At 45.6% G+C, this 20,989-nt stretch overlaps 1 protein-coding gene across 4 annotated transcripts in view; it reads left to right on the forward strand.

Annotated features, from left to right (window-relative positions):
- Positions 1-20,989, forward strand: part of kcnab2a (potassium voltage-gated channel subfamily A regulatory beta subunit 2a) — a 145,231-nt gene that overhangs the window by 28,721 nt on the left and 95,521 nt on the right. For 2 of the 4 annotated variants that reach the window (XM_045691715.2, XM_045691716.2), the window contains 2 exons: positions 17,480-17,644; positions 20,012-20,053. In XM_045691715.2, coding sequence (XP_045547671.1) covers positions 17,571-17,644; positions 20,012-20,053 — 116 coding nt within the window. In that variant the 5' untranslated portion in view covers positions 17,480-17,570. The remainder of the gene's footprint in view (positions 1-17,479; positions 17,645-20,011; positions 20,054-20,989) is intronic. The other 2 variants (XM_045691719.2, XM_045691720.2) reach the window with 1 other exon arrangement.

Consider the following 20,989-nt stretch of genomic DNA (forward strand, 5'->3'; position numbering starts at 1 on the left):
TATTTACCCCTTTGCGAGGCATTGGAATACCCCTCTGGTCTTGATTCTGTGTTTAAGTGCACTGTTTGACTGAGGGAACTTACAATTATCTGTATGTGTGGGGTACAGAGATGAGGTAGTCATTCAAAAATCATGTTAACCACTATTGCACAGTGAGTCCGTGCAATTTATTATGTGACTTGTTAAGCAAATGTTTACTCTTGAACTTATTTAGACTTTCCATAAGAGGTTGAATACTTATTGACTTGTTATTTCAGCTTTCCATTTTTAATTAATTTGTAAACATTTCTTAAAACATAATTTCACTTTGACATTCTGGGGTATGTAGGCCAGTGACACAAAATCTCTATTTAATCAACTTTAAATTCAGGCTACATCACAGCAAAATCTGGAAAAAGTCAAGGGGTTTGAATACTTTCAGAAGGCACTGTAGCTAGCTAAAGGCACGACAGGCAGATCTGTTTTCAAAGATGTAACGTTATGAAGTAGTACATTTTAAGGAGAACAAAAACGACTTACATTTGAACACCGCCGCCGAAGTTTTGCTTTTCGCCGTCTTCCAAATTGTTTACTTGATCTAGCTCTCAAAACTCGCAGCCCCCTCTTCTAATGCGTTGTGGCTGTGGAATTCCTGAAAAGTGTGCATGAAATTCTACCTGATGAAAAGCCGAAATTAGTTTAACATCCTGGCATTTAACTCACACGATTTTCAAAAATTCATACTAATAAAACGTTATTTTTTTGCATACTGAGAATGTGTCATGCGCAATTGTGTTGTTTCCTGCTATTTGTTGATTTCAGTATCTTATCTAATTGATCAGCTGTTGTCATAGCTGAAATGACTACTGTATGACATCTGGTCATTTAAACTATTCTCGATTTTTGACATGCATGCATGCATACTATTAAACGCCTTACATTTTACGACACAAGTATGGGAATTTGGACACGGCCACTGTCCCAGTATACAGGAAAGGCTGTCAGACATTGACAGCCCGAAATGTGAAGGAAAATTCCACGATGGAGGGCTCACAGATCTACTGTAGGAAGATGTTTGTCTGCTCTGCTGCAGTGTGAGCTGTGCAGTGTGAGCTGTGCAGTGTGAGCTGTGCAGTGTGAGCTGTGCAGTGTGAGCTGTGCAGTGTGAGCTGTGCAGTGTGAGCTGTGCAGTGTGAGCTGTGCATAGGGCTACAACACCAGAGCTGGCAGAAAACGGAGAGGGAGAAATGAGAGAGAACACTTCAAGACTGAGTAGGGAGGGAGGAATACAGTTAAAGGAAAGAAAGCGTATGAGAGTGAGATATAAACAAAGGGAGGCTGGTGGAGAAGGGCAGGGGCGGGGCAGAGTGACTATTGCTGAGTAAAGCTATAGCTTACTGCTCTGCAGCTGATCTCTGACCAATCATGGCAGAGCTGCATGACAACTCACCAATGGGCTGGGCCTGCCTGTTTGTTCTGTTACGTGGAGGACAGTGTTTGATTTGTGACCCACCCCACCTTGGCTCTGTTCTGTGCTGTCTCATGGATTTGGGGACTGCCAGCCAGGTCCAGTAAGGGGGGAGAGATAGAGGACACATTGAAACTGTAGCTCAGTGGCACTGGCAGCCTCAGGCTGGGGACTCACTCTCAGCAGGACATGTGGAACACACCCTGACAGCACAGAGGATGTTCTCACTGATGTCCACACACAGATACTGTCTTTATACAGTACAGAAATATGCAGTGGCTTACTTTCTGTACACAGATGCAACTCACTATCACGCAATAGCCTACTTTTTGTGTCCTTTGTAAAACTGACACTCACCAATTCACTTTGACTTACTAACCATTCACATAACTGAGAACAGTGCTGCATTCACATTGGTCAGACAGATGTTCCATTCACATTGATGCACCTCAACTCTTTGTCCAACATTGGGTACATTTTAAGTTTGACGTCTAGTCCTGTCACACTACCCTATACTGTAACACACTGACCAGTGGTCTATTCTCTTATTGTGAATCAGACTTGCACTCTCTAGCAGTAGTCATGTTCTAACACTACAGCCCAGAAATAGACTGGGAAACAAGCACTTGCCTGACCCCACACATTGATTGTCTGTGACACAGGTTACAGCCAGGCCTCAGGCATGTCGCCACAAACACGATGATGTTAACCCCCAAGGAAGAATTCCATTTCCTCTCCTCTCATCATGGACCATGACACACACACGGTGCTGCTAGGGATACCTGCTTGGTTTTTAGTCGGCAACATGCACTTGCAGCGTTCATCAAAGCGCTCTTTGTATAGTAGTGCATGTTCTTTTTATACAGCAGGCTGAAAGATGAACCTGTTCACTTCCTACGCTAAATGGATTGTGTTGGACGTAGTGAGTCAGAGGGGTGTCTTATAAAAAGAGCAGTGGGAGCCTGGCCTGTCCTGCGGTGGTGGTGCGTATGTGGAAAGTGACCCTGCGATGGCATCTGTTAGCTTGTGAGTCAGATGTGTGGACATGTATCAAATCAGACAGATGGAACCCAACAGTGTTTTTATTGTGTGTGCACTTGAGGATTTTGTTAAGGTATGTTTCTGGAACATGGCCGTTCCACAGCTGATCCAGGAACAACTTCCCCTCTCTGAGCTGCCTGCCTGCCATGTAGAGACCATTTGAATCAGATGGTCTGTGTCAGAGGCAGATTGGCAGTGCACTCAGGAATAGCCCGTGCATACTGAAAAAAATATAAACTGAACATGAAACAATTTCAAAGATTTTACTGGGTTACAGTTCTTATAAAGAAATCAGTCAATTTAAATAAATTCATTAGGCCCAAATCTATGGATTTCACGACTGGGAATACAGAGATGCATCTGTTGGTCAGATGGCCTTAAAAAAAGGTAGGGGTGTGGATCAGAAAACCAGTCAGTATCTGGTGTGACCATGCGGCGCGACGTCTCCTTTGCATAGAGTTGATCAGGCTGTTGATTGGGGCCTGTGGAATGTTGTCCCACTCCTCTTTAATGGCTGTGTGAAGTTGCTGGATATTGGCGGGAACTGGAATGCGCTTTCGTACAAGTCAACCCAGAGCATCCCAAACATACTCAATGGGTGACATGTCTGAGTAGGCAGGCTATGGAAAAACTGGGACATTTTCAGCTTTTAGGAATTGTGTACAGATCCTTGCAACATGGGGCCGTGCGTTATCATGCTGAAACATGAGGTGCTGGTGGCGAATGAATGGCATGACAATGAGCCTCAGGATCTCGTCACGGTATCTCTGTGTATTCAAATTGCCAACGATAAAACGCAATTGTGTTCGTTGTCCGTAGTTTATGCCTATCCAGACCATAACCCCACCGCCACCATGGGGCACTCTGTTCACAACGTTGACATCAGCACACCCCTAGCCCGTACGACGCCATACATGTGGTCTGTGGTTCTGCGGCCGGCTGGCTCTAAAATGACTTGAGGCAGCTTATTGTAGAGAAATTAACATTCCATTCTCTGGCAACAGCTCTGTTGGACTTTCCTGCAGTCAGCACGCTCCCTCAACTTGAGACATATGTGGCATTGTTTTGTGATGACAAAATTGCACGTTTTCCAGTGGCCTTTTATTGTCCCAAGCATAACGTGCACCTGAGTAATTATCATGCTGTTTGATCAGCTTATTGATATGCCTCACCTGTCAGGTGGATGGATTATCTTGGCAAAGGAGAAATGGTCACCAACAGGGATGTAAACAAATTTGTGCTAAACGTTTGAGAGAAATATGGATTTGTGCTTATTGAAAATTTCTGGGTTCTTTTATTTCAGCTCATGGGACTAACACTTATGTTTTTGTTCAGTGTACATACTACAATTTAGAGCTGGGAATTGCCAATGACCTCACGATACACAAATTGTGAGTCGCAATAGATATCGTATGTATTGAGATTCAATACTGTGATTTTATTGCCATTCTATGTTCCAAACATATTGCTCAGCATATGTCTGCTGCAGAGGGATGAGAGAACCATTTCTGATCAGTCATGGAAATAAAAGTGCTGAAAACAAATTGGCTCCCTATTTAAAAAGATGGAGAACAAGCAATGGGAAAAATACATACTAGACTTTTGGTGCAAGTACAGCCAACTAGTGTAAAATTAATATTGTGTCATTTTCCATTTGTCTTCAAAGAGAATATCCTGATATGTATAACTCCCCCCCCCCCCATCACATGTGTTTTAGATGTTAATATGTATGTTTGTGTACTGAACTGTGGATCTCTGGCCACTGGGAGACTGAGTGGGACTGTAGTGACGCATGGAGCCCAGAGGGAGTAGAGAGAGGTGAGGCGTGCCCAGGAGACACACCGGAGGGAGAGATGCATGGCCCTAGCCTGCCTGTGTGTGTTTGGGCCTCCCTCAGACCACGCTGCTCTCTCATCCCTACACAGAACAGCTGACTGGGCAGGCATGCTCCCCTCAACTGCAGTTTAAAAAAAACATTATTCTCTCTCCCATTTAATTTTTGTATCTTTCTCCTCCTGTTTCCCCCCTGGACTGTTCCCCTCACTAGGTGTGTGTTGGCCAGTCGCCGCAGGCTGTATCTATCTCCTGGGAGAGCTTGGTTCCGTCGGTCTGAACTGCCCGGGCACTGGCTGCGTTGGTCCAGAATTCCTAATGAAATCTGCAGCCATTCTGCTTTCCCCCACCTCTGTTAACAATGGCATCCATCAGTGGTTGTGGCGAAGTACTAGCAACCTGAGGGAAGAATATTCTATCCCTCCCTCCTCACTGGCAGCGCCAGGCTTATGCAGAGTTGAGGATAACAACAGGACAAAGATGTATAAAGAGCTGCTGCTGTGTGAATAATTTAGGAGGGCTGTGTTTCTAAGACGACGGTGTAGAAAAGGTGTGTTATCTGCCGCAGTGACTCTCTCTCTGCTCTCACAGGGATCCTTCGCTCACTTCACAAAAGCTAAAACCAACCAGCAGACAAGTTAAACAATAACGCTGTCCTGAATGTCAGAACCACTCTCCACCTCTCCCAAGTTTGTTTGGCCTGAGGTGCTCAGGTTCTTATATAACAGGGCAGTGGCACTGTGTGCCCAGCGCTATGGGCACAGGACCAGCCCAGAAACCACAGCTCTCTGGCACTAAACAACAAGGGCTTTTACAATCACCTTCTCCCCTTGACATCGCGCCCCCCCCCCCCTCTGGTTGTCAGTGTTCCATTTCATTAGTCATTGTTTGCTCAGCTCAAATCTCTGTGTCCTCTGGCTAGAATAAAAATGGGGTATGTAATGTCAGGGGTCTGATTTGCAGAAGTGTATGTAATATAGTCTGATACAGGTTTAATCTTAGGAATTATAGTCAGTGTTTTGTTGTTGTTGAGAGAAACCATGTATGCTCATTCACTGCTATATCATTGTCCTCTCCGCTGGGCTCTTCAGATTTCCATCTGATTGATCTGCTGCGCTCCACCATATCTGTTTACAGGAGATATTTTTATGTCACCTCTGACTGTGCGATTTGCGCACGTATGCAGAGATCTTATATCTTCAGTCTGTCTCCTTTGCTCTGCCCTCTCTCCCTTGCTGCAGTATGTGGTAGTTGGTGGTACCATAAGGTGTGTGTGTGTGAGAAATAAGAATGAAGTCAAAAGCAGTTTGAAATGAAAGACACCATGTTGCCAACCTATGGACTTAAATGAGTTGAGTAGGAGGTGGTGGCTAGGTAGGTGGATGCCTCAGTGAGGGGAAACAAGGTTACAGTCCCTTAACCACATTACTCCCCTCTGTCCCCTGCACAGTGACCGATCACACGCCATGTGTGAAGTTGGACTGACACTATGGAACACTATCTAATATAGCACCTCTGTCCCTTTGGTTTGGTGAGAGGGAGAACGGTTGGTGGGTTGGACCCAAAGAGATAAGAGGGGTTTCCCATTTCTGCTGCAGTCTGCTCTGCTGTGTGATGCTGCTGCAGTCTGCTCTGCTGTGTGATGCTGCTGCAGTCTGCTCTGCTGTGTGATGCTGCTACAGTAGCTGTCTCTGCTGTGTGATGCTGCTACAGTAGCTGTCTCTGCTGTGTGATGCTGCTGCAGTCTGCTCTGCTGTGTGATGCTGCTGCAGTCTGCTCTGCTGTGTGATGCTGCTACAGTAGCTGTCTCTGCTGTGTGATGCTGCTACAGTAGCTGTCTCTGCTGTGTGATGCTGCTACAGTAGCTGTCTCTGCTGTGTGATGCTGCTGCAGTCTGCTCTGCTGTGTGATGCTGCTACAGTAGCTGTCTCTGCTGTGTGATGCTGCTGCAGTCTGCTCTGCTGTGTGATGCTGCTACAGTAGCTGTCTCTGCTGTGTGATGCTGCTGCAGTCTGCTCTGCTGTGTGATGCTGCTGCAGTCTGCTCTGCTGTGTGATGCTGCTACAGTAGCTGCTCTGCTGTGTGATGCTGCTACAGTAGCTGTCTCTGCTGTGTGATGCTGCTACAGTAGCTGTCTCTGCTGTGTGATGCTGCTGCAGTCTGCTCTGCTGTGTGATGCTGCTACAGTAGCTGTCTCTGCTGTGTGATGCTGCTGCAGTCTGCTCTGCTGTGTGATGCTGCTACAGTAGCTGTCTCTGCTGTGTGATGCTGCTACAGTAGCTGTCTCTGCTGTGTGATGCTGCTACAGTAGCTGTCTCTGCTGTGTGATGCTGCTACAGTAGCTGTCTCTGCTGTGTGATGCTGCTGCAGTCTGCTCTGCTGTGTGATGCTGCTACAGTAGCTGTCTCTGCTGTGTGATGCTGCTACAGTAGCGGTCTCTGCTGTGTGATGCTGCTACAGTAGCTGTCTCTGCTGTGTGATGCTGCTACAGTAGCTGTCTCTGCTGTGTGATGCTGCTACAGTAGCTGTCTCTGCTGTGTGATGCTGCTACAGTAGCTGTCTCTGCTGTGTGATGCTGCTACAGTAGCTGTCTCTGCTGTGTGATGCTGCTACAGTAGCTGTCTCTGCTGTGTGATGCTGCTACAGTAGCTGTCTCTGCTGTGTGATGCTGCTACAGTAGCTGTCTCTGCTGTGTGATGCTGCTACAGTAGCTGTCTCTGCTGTGTGATGCTGCTACAGTAGCTGTCTCTGCTGTGTGATGCTGCTACAGTAGCTGTCTCTGCTGTGTGATGCTGCTACAGTAGCTGTCTCTGCTGTGTGATGCTGCTACAGTAGCTGTCTCTGCTGTGTGATGCTGCTACAGTAGCTGTCTCTGCTGTGTGATGCTGCTACAGTAGCTGTCTCTGCTGTGTGATGCTGCTACAGTAGCTGTCTCTGCTGTGTGATGCTGCTGCAGTCTGCTCTGCTGTGTGATGCTGCTACAGTAGCTGTCTCTGCTGTGTGATGCTGCTACAGTAGCTGTCTCTGCTGTGTGATGCTGCTACAGTAGCTGTCTCTGCTGTGTGATGCTGCTACAGTAGCTGTCTCTGCTGTGTGATGCTGCTACAGTAGCTGTCTCTGCTGTGTGATGCTGCTACAGTAGCTGTCTCTGCTGTGTGATGCTGCTACAGTAGCTGTCTCTGCTGTGTGATGCTGCTACAGTAGCTGTCTCTGCTGTGTGATGCTGCTACAGTAGCTGTCTCTGCTGTGTGATGCTGCTACAGTAGCTGTCTCTGCTGTGTGATGCTGCTACAGTAGCTGTCTCTGCTGTGTGATGCTGCTACAGTAGCTGTCTCTGCTGTGTGATGCTGCTACAGTAGCTGTCTCTGCTGTGTGATGCTGCTACAGTAGCTGTCTCTGCTGTGTGATGCTGCTACAGTAGCTGTCTCTGCTGTGTGATGCTGCTACAGTAGCTGTCTCTGCTGTGTGATGCTGCTACAGTAGCTGTCTCTGCTGTGTGATGCTGCTACAGTAGCTGTCTCTGCTGTGTGATGCTGCTACAGTAGCTGTCTCTGCTGTGTGATGCTGCTACAGTAGCTGTCTCTGCTGTGTGATGCTGCTACAGTAGCTGTCTCTGCTGTGTGATGCTGCTACAGTAGCTGTCTCTGCTGTGTGATGCTGCTACAGTAGCTGTCTCTGCTGTGTGATGCTGCTACAGTAGCTGTCTCTGCTGTGTGATGCTGCTACAGTAGCTGTCTCTGCTGTGTGATGCTGCTACAGTAGCTGTCTCTGCTGTGTGATGCTGCTACAGTAGCTGTCTCTGCTGTGTGATGCTGCTACAGTAGCTGTCTCTGCTGTGTGATGCTGCTACAGTAGCTGTCTCTGCTGTGTGATGCTGCTACAGTAGCTGTCTCTGCTGTGTGATGCTGCTACAGTAGCTGTCTCTGCTGTGTGATGCTGCTACAGTAGCTGTCTCTGCTGTGTGATGCTGCTACAGTAGCTGTCTCTGCTGTGTGATGCTGCTACAGTAGCTGTCTCTGCTGTGTGATGCTGCTACAGTAGCTGTCTCTGCTGTGTGATGCTGCTACAGTAGCTGTCTCTGCTGTGTGATGCTGCTACAGTAGCTGTCTCTGCTGTGTGATGCTGCTACAGTAGCTGTCTCTGCTGTGTGATGCTGCTACAGTAGCTGTCTCTGCTGTGTGATGCTGCTACAGTAGCTGTCTCTGCTGTGTGATGCTGCTACAGTAGCTGTCTCTGCTGTGTGATGCTGCTACAGTAGCTGTCTCTGCTGTGTGATGCTGCTACAGTAGCTGTCTCTGCTGTGTGATGCTGCTACAGTAGCTGTCTCTGCTGTGTGATGCTGCTACAGTAGCTGTCTCTGCTGTGTGATGCTGCTACAGTAGCTGTCTCTGCTGTGTGATGCTGCTACAGTAGCTGTCTCTGCTGTGTGATGCTGCTACAGTAGCTGTCTCTGCTGTGTGATGCTGCTACAGTAGCTGTCTCTGCTGTGTGATGCTGCTACAGTAGCTGTCTCTGCTGTGTGATGCTGCTACAGTAGCTGTCTCTGCTGTGTGATGCTGCTACAGTAGCTGTCTCTGCTGTGTGATGCTGCTACAGTAGCTGTCTCTGCTGTGTGATGCTGCTACAGTAGCTGTCTCTGCTGTGTGATGCTGCTACAGTAGCTGTCTCTGCTGTGTGATGCTGCTACAGTAGCTGTCTCTGCTGTGTGATGCTGCTACAGTAGCTGTCTCTGCTGTGTGATGCTGCTACAGTAGCTGTCTCTGCTGTGTGATGCTGCTACAGTAGCTGTCTCTGCTGTGCTGGCATGGATGGGCCTTATTTATAACATGTTACAGCCTGAAGTTAGCCATACATTTTAGTACAGCTCCATAACCAATGGAGAAAGCAGCTCTCACTAGCCACTAGGGCTGGGAATTGCCAGGGACCTCCCAATACGATATATGAAATGTATTTATATAGCCCTTCGTACATCAGCTGATATCTCAAAGTGCTGTACAGAAACCCAGCCTAAAACCCCAAACAGCAAACAATGCAGGTGTAGAAGCACGGTGGCTAGGAAAAACTCCCTAGAAAGGCCAAAACCTAGGAAGAAACCTAGAGGAACCAGGCTATGAGGGGTGGCCAGTCCTCTTCTGGCTGTGCCGGGTGGAGATTATAACCGCACATGGCCAAGATGTTCCAATGTTCATAAATGACCAGCATGGTCAAATAATAATAATCATAGTAGTTGTCGAGGGTGCAACAAGTCAGCAACTCGTAAGTGTCAGTTGGCTTTTTCATAGCCGATCTTTGAGAGTATCTCTACCGCTCCTGCTGTCTCTAGAGTTGAAAACAGCAGGTCTGGAACAGGTCAGGGTTCCAGCAGGTCAGGGTTCCAGCAGGTCTGGGACAGGTAGCACGTCCGGTGAACAGGTCAGGGTTCCATAGCCGCAGGCAGAACAGTTGAAACTGGAGCAGCAGCACGGCCAGGTGGACTGGGGACAGCAATACTCCAGATGTAACAGACTGACCCTAGCCCCCCGACACAAACTACTGCAGCATAAATACTGGAGGCTGAGACAGGAGGGGTCAGGAGACACTGTGGCCCCATCCGATGAAACCCCCGGACAGGGCCAAACAGGCAGGATATAACCCCACCCACTTTGCCAAAGCACAGCCCCCACACCACTGGAGGGATATCTCCAACCACCAACTTACCATCCTGAGACAAGGCCGAGTATAGCCCACAAAGATCTCCGCCACGGCACAACCCAAGGGGGGGGCGCCATCCCAGACAGTAAGACCACGTCAGCGACTCAACCCACTCAAGTGAGTTGAGTCACCCCCAGGGACGGCATGGAAGAACACCAGTTAGCCAGTGACTCAGCCCCCGGAATAGGGTTAGAGGCAGAGAATCCCAGTGGAGAGAGGTGAACCGGCCAGGCAGAGACAGCAAGGGCGGTTCGTTGCTCCAGCCTTTCCGTTCACCTTCACACCCCTGGGCCAGACTACACTTAATCATAGGACCTACTGAAGAGATGAGTCTGCGTCTCTCACATGGGTAGGCAGACCATTCCATAAAAATTTTGCTCTATAGGAGAAAGCCCTGCCTCCAGCTGTTTGCTTAGAAATTCTAGGGACAATTAGGAGGCCCGCGTCTTGTGACCGTAGCGTATGTGTAGGTATGTATGGCAGGACCAAATCGGAAAGATGGGTAGGAGCAAGCCCATGTAATGCTTTGTAGGTTAGCAGTAAAACCTTGAAATTAGCCCTTGCCTTAACAGGAAACCAGTGTAGGGAGGCTAGCACTGGAGTAATATGATCAAATTTTTGGGTTCTAGTCAGGATTCTAGCAGCCGTATTTAGCACCAACTGAAGTTTATTTATTGCTTTAGCCGGAAAGTAGAGCATTGCAGTAGTCCAACCTAGAAGTAACAAAAGCATGGATACATTTTTCTGCATCATTTTTGGACAAAGTTTCAGATTTTTGCGATGTTACGTAGATGGAAAAAAGCTGTCCTTGAAACAGTCTTGATATGTTCTTCAAAAGAGATCAGGGTCCAGAGTAACGCCGAGGTCCTTCAGTTTTATTTGAGACGACTGTACAACCATCCAGATTAATTGTCAGATTCAACAGAAGATCTCTTTGTTTCTTGGGACCTAGAACAAGCATCTCTGTTTTGTCCGAGTTTAAAAGTAGAACGTTTGCAGCCATCCACTTCCTTATGTCTGAAACACAGGCTTCTAGCGAGGGCAATTTTGGGGCTTCACCATGTTTCATTGAAATGTACAGCTGTGTGTCATCCGCATAGCAGTGAAATTTAACATTGTTTTTCGAATGACATCCCCAAGAGGTAAAATATATAGTGAAAACAATAGTGGTCCTAAACCGGAACCCTGAGGAACACCGAAATTTACAGTTGATTTGTCAGAGGACAAACCATTCACCGAGACAAACTGATATCTTTCTGACAGATAAGATCTAAAACAGGCCAGAACTTGTCCATGTAGACCAACTTGGGTTTCCAATCTCTCCAAAAGAATGTGGTGATCGACGCTATCAAAAGCAGCACTAAGATCTAGGAGCACGAGGACAGATGCAGAGCCTCGGTCTGACATTTTAAAAGGTAATTTACCACCTTCACAAGTGCAGTCTCAGTGCTATGATGGGGTCTAAAGCCAGACTGAAGCGTTTCGTATACATTGTTTGTCTTCAGGAAGGCAGTGAGTTGCTGCGCAACAGCTTTTTTCAATTTTTTTGAGAGGAATGGAAGATTCGATATAGGCCAATTAGTTTAAAAATAATAATTTCTAGGTCAAGATTTGGCTTTTTCAAGAGAGGCTTTATTACTGCCACTTTTTAATGAGTTTGGTACACATCCGGTGGATAGAGAGCTGTTTATTATGTTCAACATAGGAGGGCCAAGCACAGGAAGCAGCTCTTTCAGTAGTTTAGTTGGGATAGGGTCCAGTATGCAGCTTGAAGGTTTAGAGGCCATGATTATTTTTGTCATTGTGTCAAGAGTTGTAGTACTAACACACTTTACTGTCTCCCTTGATCCTAGGTCCTGGCTGAGTTGTACAGACTCAGGACAACGGAGCTTTGGAGGAATACGCAGATTTAAAGAGGAGTCCGTCATTTGCTTTCTAATGATCACGATCTTTTCCTCAAATGGGGAATGCTGCTTTTTAGTTAGCTTTGCGACAGTATCAAAAATAAATTTCGGATTGTTCTTATTTTCCTCAATTAAGTTGGAAAAATAGGATGATCGAGCAGCAGTAAGGGCTCTTCGATACTGCACGGTACTGTCTTTCCAAGCTAGTCGGAAGACATCCAGTTTGGTGTGGCGCCATTTCCGTTCCAATTTTCTGGAAGCTTGCTTCAGAGCTCGTGTATTTTCTGTATACCAGGGAGCTAGTTTCTTATGACAAATGTTTTTAGGGGTGCAACTGCATCTAGGGTATTGCGCAAGGTTCAATTGAGTTCCTCAGTTAGGTGGTTAACTGATTTTTGTCCTCTGACATCCTTGTGCAGGCAGAGGGAGTCTGGAAGGGCATCAAGGAATCTTTGGGTTGTCTGAGAATTTATAGCATGACTTTTAATGCTCCTTGGTTGGGGTCTGAGCAGATTATTTGTTGCGATTGCAAACGTAATAAAATGGTGGTCCGATAGTCCAGGATTATGAGGAAAAACATTAAGATCCACAACATTTATTCCATGGGACAGAACTAGATCCAGAGTATGACTGTGGCAGTGAGTAGGTCCAGAGACATGATGGCTCTGAAAGCCTTTTGGAGTGGGTCTGTGGACTTTTCCATGTGAATATTAAAGTCACCAAAAATTAGAATATTATCTGCGATGACTACAAGGTCCGATAGGAATTCAGGGAACTCAGTGAGGAACGCTGCATATGGCCCAGGAGGCCTGTAAACAGTAGCTATAAAAAGTGATTGAGTAGGCTGCATAGATTTCATGACTAGAAGCTCAAAAGACGACGTCGTTTTATTTTTATTTATTTTTTTGTAAATTGAAATTTGCTATCGTAAATGTTAGCAACACCTCTGCCTTCGCGAGATGCGCGGGGGATATGGTCACTAGTGTAACCAGGAGGTGAGGCCTCATTTAACACAGTAAATCATCAGGCTTAAGCCATGTTTCAGTCAGGCCAATCACATCAAGATTATGATCAGTGATTAGTTCATTGACTATAACTGCCTTGGAAGTGAGGGATCTAACATTAAGTAGCCCTATTTTGAGATGTTAGTTATCACAATCTCTTTCAATAATGACAGGAATGGAGGAGGTCTTTATTCTAGTGAGATTGCTAAGGTGAACACCGCCATCTTTCATTTTGCCCAACCTAGGTCGAGGCACAGACACGGTCTCAATGGGGATAGCTGAGCTGACTCCACTGACTGTGCTAGTGGCAGACTCCACTAAGCTGGCAGGCTGGCTAACAGCCTGCTGCCTGGCCTGCACCCTATTTCATTGTGGAGCTGGAGGAGTTAGAGCCCTGTCTATGTTCGTAGATAAGATGAGAGCACCCCTCCAGCTAGGATGGAGTCCGTCACTCCTCAACAGGCCAGGCTTGGTCCTGTTTGTGGGTGAGTCCCAGAAAGAGGGACAATTATCTACAAATTCTATCTTTTGGGACGGGCAGAAAACCGTTTTCAACCAGCGATTGAGTTGTGAGACTGCTGTGAATTGCGATTCTCACGATTCTATATTTGTTGCGATTCGATACTGTGATTTTATTGCAATTCGATGTTCCAAACATATTGCTCAGCGTATGTCTGCTGCAGAGGGACGAGACACGAGAAAACGAGTTTGGCTCACTATTTAAAAAGAGCTATAATGGATAAATACTGGCGTTGTTGGTATATGTCCAGCCAATTAGTGTGAAAACAATATTGTGCTATTCCTGATTATGTAACTGTTTTTAAAAAGGGAGCCCATTTGTGTTAAGCACTTAAAAAAAAAAATTACATCACTAATAAAACTTGTTTTTTCATGGATGTCTCTTGTCCTTCTGCAGCAGACCTATAGTGATCAATGTTTGCAACATCAAATCGCAGTATCGAATCGCAATACGATATCATATGTATTTTGAGTTCTGGCAATTCCCAGCCCCAAGAAAAGTGTGTGAGCTATCTTGCACAGTACAAATAGCATGTGGTGGTTTGCTCGTGTTGTGTGTTGTAACTAACACGTTACATGTGAGCGATTTGCCAATAGCCCATCACAGAAGCAGAATGAGGTGCTGAGGATTGGTGAGTTGTCACGGCCAGGCCTGTGACTGTTCATCACACAGGCAGCACATGGGCTTTACCACTGGAGATCGTTTACAGGACATTATGATCGTTCTTCAGACCTCTGTGCTGTATGGCATGGTGGTTATGAAGCCAAACCATTATGGAGTTTATGCTAAGCAGCAAAGCTGAAATAGATGCTAGCTACATGAAGTGTTCCCTTTGATCCATTCATGATGCCATATTGAAGATCATTTTCCAAACTCTTTGTTTTGTATGGTTTAATTGATCTAAACAGTTGCTATCCTGAATGTAGGCCTCCATTAATGGTGCCAGACAGTGAGGCTCATGGATGTGCTTTTAACTCCAAACAGGGAGCAGATGATTGGTGTCAGATGTTTGCTGCAAAAATAGGCTACTTATGCAAATTATTTTTTTCTCTGGCAGCGACTGACCTGTGCTGCTTCTGTAATCAAGGGCAATGTATAAAAAAGGAGGCCATTTTCACACAGCCGTGCCTGTTACAGCTCATCCGTCTGTCTACTGATGATGATGATGATGATGAGACTAGGATGCAGTGACAAAGACAACTTCTCATAATTTATCAAATAATTATGAGAACCATGACATGAATATAGCCGTTTTGGGATCCTCTGATTCTCCTTCTGGCCTTTATTTAGATCCATCTCTTAAGTATTATTATTTACCTGTCTTTCTGGCCGTTCTCCTGCTGCAGGACACCCCTGGCAGTCCTCGTCTGTCCTCTCTTCCAGTGCCATCTGTTGGCGTCCATGTGTGTTTCCTGCTGCTAACACTCTACTGTACATTCCAGGCCAGGACTGCTCTGCTGCCTACTTATATAAGCCCCGTCTCAAGAGGAATCTCTCTCAGGCTGGGTGTAGGTGTGGTTGGCTGGAGCCTATGGAAAAGCATAATCGGTTGCCTTTGGTGACTCCATGTTGCCTTTTGTTGGACAGGAATGAAGGTAGCATTATGTAGGTTCCAGTATGTAAGACTGGCTAAACACTAAACAGGCAATACTAAGGCATTTGTTCTATTTGTTGTCTTTATTCCAACCTCTCTACTTAAATCCATCCCCACCCTGTCTCGTTGGGCTGTCCTCCCCTTTCACACGACTTCTGTCCTTTAGTCTGCCTTCCTGATGTGTCGGGCCAGAGGGTGGTTCTGATCCGATAAGGGTCTGTCGTGCACCTCTGTCTCCCTGCCTGCAGTTTTAATCTGCAGAGTGCACCTTGGCCCATTAGAGCAGTAAATCTGAGCTCAACTCTCCAACTGTGATGTGCTGCCAGGACGAGTCTGTACTGCAGTGCTGCAGTAAGCATCTCTCTCTTTCCTACTGCAGCACAGCACAGCCATCTAGAGTATATGCTTCTACCACACACAGAGGACTTTGATGCACCAATAGTAAACTGTCATGGCAAAGGGAAAAAACACTCAGGCTAGCCTAACTTTTCTGGGGTGTGCTGAGGGTCTAACACTTAACTGTTTGAGACTGTAGGTCTGAACTTCAGGATAGGCTAAATGCCATTTACTAACACTTTAGCCTTGGCTCCAGCCGTTCGAGAATACGGTGTTGTCTGGTACGACGAAACCATGCAGCCTCTTAAAGGAAGGGCCCCCAAATCCAACATGACAGCTGCCGCGTCCTCTGTTACTGATCAGGGAGTCGGTGACAGTAGATAGACACAGATTTATTTCTTATTTTTGTTATTTTTAATGAATGTCTCTCGAGCCAGGTGGAGTCCTCCAGAATCCCCTCCGAGTCTGTTTAGATCTACAACACAGCCCATCTTCATCTAGTCATCATGATGCCATCATCACCTTGTAGGAGAAGGGACCTGGCAGGGGCTTTTGTTCCGTCCTGCCTGGCATGATTGAAGTGGTGAGGCCAGCGAGCGCTAAATTAGTCTTTGAAAAGGGGACACCTTATTTTCTGTGATTGGTGTGAGGAGAAAGTCACCTTCATGTCGTCATTATCAGCAGACCAGCGACTGCTCACGGCTGGCTCGCACACATGATTTCAGTGTGTAGTGAAATAGAGGCTGCTCAGGCTGACATGCCGGTAAAAGACCTCGGTCTCTACTCCTGCACATGGAACACACAGTACAGTAGATGGCTTAATGTAGTTGTGATTTAATTTATTTCACCAGGCCCTCTAGTCCTGATGGGGTCATGATAGGGGCTGCACCAAATGTTTGATGTATTATAATAATTGATTTTGCTTATGTTGTATTAATAGAAGGGGAGGGGCTATGGGACTCCTCTACATTTATTGGGTCCTAGACTATAGATTAACTTATATATATATATATATGTCTCTCTCATTCATTCATTCATTCATTCTAAGGTTTTAAAATGGTTCCACAGTCTTTTCTAAGTCTTTGCCTCTTATGAAGAAATGGTGTGAGAAATGTGTGAATTATTGCATGGGGTCTGTGAGAAAGCACTTGAAAGATAAACAGAGCCCTGCAGGGGAGTGGAAGAGATAAGAGGCTAGTCAGACATACCCTTATAAATCAACTTGGGGGAGTGGACATTTACTGCTGAGGTTTTAGAAAACACTGGAACTATTGTATCTCTCTTGCAAGTTTGTATAGCTGTGTATGCATGGGCTTGGTCTAAGGAGTAGCAGGTAATGATGTATGCAGTGACATCACTGGGGCTGGACTTCGGGCTTAATAAAATAATTTAGGACTTTTCCTATGGGGCAGAACTCATGAGCGACATCAGTTGTATATGTGATGTTTGATCTTTGACTTTTGTCTACAGCTGTATTTTGATAAAAATTGTTATGATTTATAAGTGCACATTTTGAGTGTTCCTTATTTGTTATGCAAATAAAACGGAGCACAGAAAAACGAAACCAACAGTCGCCCTCCGTCCCTCGCCCCCCAGCTCTCCTCTCCTGTTATAGCCCCTTACTTCAGCAGTGCTGCTCTTGGGTGAGAACTGTTGAATTATTCATAGAAACTAGTCGCTCTGAGCGCGCACACACAGTAAGGGCAGGATGGTGAGGTATGAGGACGTCCATGACTTTGTAAACGTGTGTGTGTGGTGTGTGTATATAAGGATGTTGTAGTACAGGGCTTTGACATCATGTGGCTGCAGAGACCATAGCTCTGACTGGGCAACATTTTTTCCCATAGTTTGCAGAAATGAAAGAGTTAACATCCCCAGTTACAGCCCAGAGAAGGCTTATTGGTCTGATATGTGTTTAAGCTGCTGTCTGTGGTAACTGAGGAAATGGTGCCATCTAGTGACTGGTGAATAGTAGTGACGTTCTATGATCTCTGAAATGACTATTTGACAAAAACAAATGAATTAGTAATGTATATAAGTTGTCTTCCTCCTGATCACTATAACCATCCAGACAGTATACAGACTGACTGTTTGCTCTGTCCCCTCCAGAAGCTCAGTTTGGTGAGAGACAGTCCCCTGTTGTCCCGGTGAGAGAGAGACCCCTTCTGCAGACTGGCCACATCCCCACCCTCCTGCCTCCATGTATCCTGAATCTACCACAGACTCACCTGCCCGCCTCTCCCGACAAACTGGCTCGCCGGGCATGATCTACAAGTAAGTCCACAAATGCGTACAGACTGTCCGAATACCCATACTTGCATTCTAAATAGTAGACTTTTTGGGTATGCAAAAATATTTTTATAGTATGTGACATTTAGAGAATTTTTGTATGCTTTAAATGCAAGGATGTTATACTCATTTTTGCTTTTCATCTTGTTGAATTTGCTGCACGCTATTCAGGAAGAGAATCGTCTTTTCACACCCACATGTTTGAACACCGTTGAGAATCAGAATAGGGGAGGCACTCAACAAATTTGCGAATGGTGGGAAAAAAGCGATAAATCCTCTGTTGCTATTTTTTTGCTTACTGCATACGTTTTTACTAAACATTACATTCTAAATATTAGTTTTGTAAGTAGTAGGCAGGACAGATTTGGGACATGGCCAAACACACACACACATTGTGGCATGTGGTCTGATGGTGCATGCAGTTCATTTGTCAAGCCTGATAAAAAAAGAAATCATCCATACTTCATGCCACTTCCATTCTATTCAGGATTCTCACAGCAAGCAGTCGTGTGGCATCCAGTCCTTCTGTTTGTATTGGAAACACTCATTTCTGTTCTAGCACATCCCCTTTCCTGCTGTTCCACATGCTACCAGCATGTGGTGCCAGAGAACAATTTGTCTTAGTGTTATGTGTCCCATTTCTGGTCTTTCTATGTGCTGCATATTATTTTACATTTTTTTTACTTTCCTAAAACAATTGTCCACCTCAGTTTAGCTGTCGTAGATTTGAGTGTTAAATGCATCAGGGCATTGCGTGCATAAAGGCCTATAGGCCTTGACGTCCACTCCACTGTATGACGATAATACAAAATATAGAAATATAAAGAAAGAAGCGCTGAAAGAATGATCGGCAGCATGTTCCAACACCAAAATGCATTTCTTTGTCCTTGTCAGATACATTGAATGTACAAAACATTAGCAACATCTTCCTAATATTGAGTTACACCTGCTTTTCCCTCAGAACAGCCTCAATTCGTCAGAGCATGGATTCTACAAGGTGTTGAAAGCGTTCCACAGGGATGCTGGCCCATGTTGACTCCAATGCTTCCCACAGTTGTGTCAAGTTGGCTGGCTGTCCTTTGGGTGGTGGACCATTCTAGATGCACACGGGAAACTGTTGAGCGTGATAAACCCAGCAGTGTTGCAGTTCTTGACACACTCAAACTGGTATCTACTACATACCCTCTTCAAAGGCACTTAAATCTTTTGTCTTTCACCTTCTGAATGGCACATACACAATCCATGTCTCAAAGTTTAAAAATCCTTCTTTAACCTGTCACGTCCCCTTCATCTACACTGACTTGAAGTGGATTTAACAAGTGACATCAATAAGGATCATAGCTTTCACCTCGTCAGTCTGTCATGGAAACAGCAGGTGTTCCTATTGTTTTGTACACATAGTGTATAGGCGTAGCCTACAGGAGGCTAATTCCAACATTTTCGCTCAGAATATTTTTGATAAAGATGAGCATTATAATGTTAGATTTAAAGGAGCTGGCCTTACTCTGGTAGGCCTAAAACGTTCTTCCTCAAGTTCATAGGCCTGCAGTAACTAAAGCTTGATTAGGGTAATATCAAAAGTAACTCACGCTAGTGTTTATAGAGAATATACGAACAGCTTATAATATTGCGGTTTAGTTTAAGGTTATTTTTGCATCTCTGCCTACTTGGTTTAACCTTTTTTATTCATGGTTATTTTACTTCAATTTCTTAACTTTTATTTTGCTTCAATGAAAAAGGCCTCCATCTTCGCAATCAACAGTAGCAAAGGCTCCTCTCACGCGTTCTCTCGGTCTCCTCACCAGCAGGCACACGAGAGGTGAGCGGCCGGAACAAGTTTCAGCTGTACCTAATCTATGCATTTTATTGAGTGTCAATAGGCTGACACTGATAACAAGCTCCTGCAGTTCTCATCACCTCACATTCAATTAACAGGACGGGTCCAGTCAATAAATCAGTTTTAATTACACATACCCAAGACCTGTGGCAATTCTATCAGATTTGAGATGATAAAAAGTCAATTTAGGACTCGGGTCCCGTGTTGGATCTCGGAATTTCGGGTCTGTTGGACCAGTAAAGACGTGTGTGTGTGTGTGTGTGTGTGTGCTCACCTCTAGTGTGGTGTCTGAGTGTCAGTGAATGACATTCAGGGTCCAGTGATACACTAGGTTTTACTATTCCTTGTGAAACTAGGCTTTCCTCTCACATGCTGCATGTGTTCTACGACGTTGTTCCCCTTTCTCTCTTGTGGCTTGCTGTTCCCTCCTCCCTTCTGCTACATGTTAATCTAAGCTGTACTCTCTCTCCTCCTCCTCTTCCCTATTCGCTCTCAATCTCTTCCGCTGGCCTCAGCGCACGCTATGGGAGCCCCAAACGACAGCTGCAGTTCTACAGGTACCCTTCTCTGTCTCTCTGTCTGTGTGTTTAGAGTGGAACACGGCTCGGACTGCTGCCTCATACTTCTGTCTGTCTGAATCATCCTCTGCACTGATGCTATTTTTTCTAGTCACCGTTTGGCTAATTAGCAGTCAGATTTAGTCTGCTGGACACCCAATTGTGTTGTTCAGATGCTATGTTGTAGTCTGCATTGCACACTGCCAAAGACTTTCAAATAGTTATCAAAGTGTTGCATGTAATGACTGTACTGTACTCGGCCCTGCCCAGTAGTGGTATCCGGGTTGTCAGTCTTCTTGCTGCTTCAGAGGCATCATGTTTTATGGGCTGAGAGATGAAGCCTTATTCTGCTGATCTGGTTATAAAAAAACCTGACGCTGTGTATGCAGGGTAATGGGCTCTCTATCGGATTTTGATCTCCGAGCCTTCTCTTGCACATTTCTGTCCTTTTTTAAGTGCAATGAGTCCCGCTGCTGCCCTGGCACAGAGAGAGGATCGATCACTGCTTCACTCTGTCAGTCTCACACTCTGGCTAGAAGTGTGATGGGAAGGGCAGCTTACCACTTTTCAATAATTTCATCATTGTACACTAAATGGACATGGCAGTTATTTTTCCGGGAATGTGTTGACCTGATGTAATGTGAGAGTATGTTGCATGGCGTGTGTGTGTGTGTGTGTGTGTGTGTGTGTGTGTGTGTGTGTGTGTGTGTGTGTGTGTGTGTGTGTGAAGCTCCCAACGAACAGTTATTCTGGTGTCGTTACTTCGAGGCAGTTTTCAGCAAAACAATGTCCCCTTTTCAGGACCCTTTCTTTCAAAGATAACAGATCTTCATTGTAAAGGGTTTAAACACTGTTTCCCATGCTTGTTCAATGAACCATAAACAATTCATGAACATGCACCTGTGGAGCGGTCATTAAAACACTAACAGCTTGCAG

Source organism: Salmo salar, chromosome 12 (genome assembly GCF_965601325.2).
Source record: "Salmo salar chromosome 12, fSalSal1, whole genome shotgun sequence".
NCBI classification, from domain to species: Eukaryota; Metazoa; Chordata; class Actinopteri; order Salmoniformes; family Salmonidae; genus Salmo; species Salmo salar.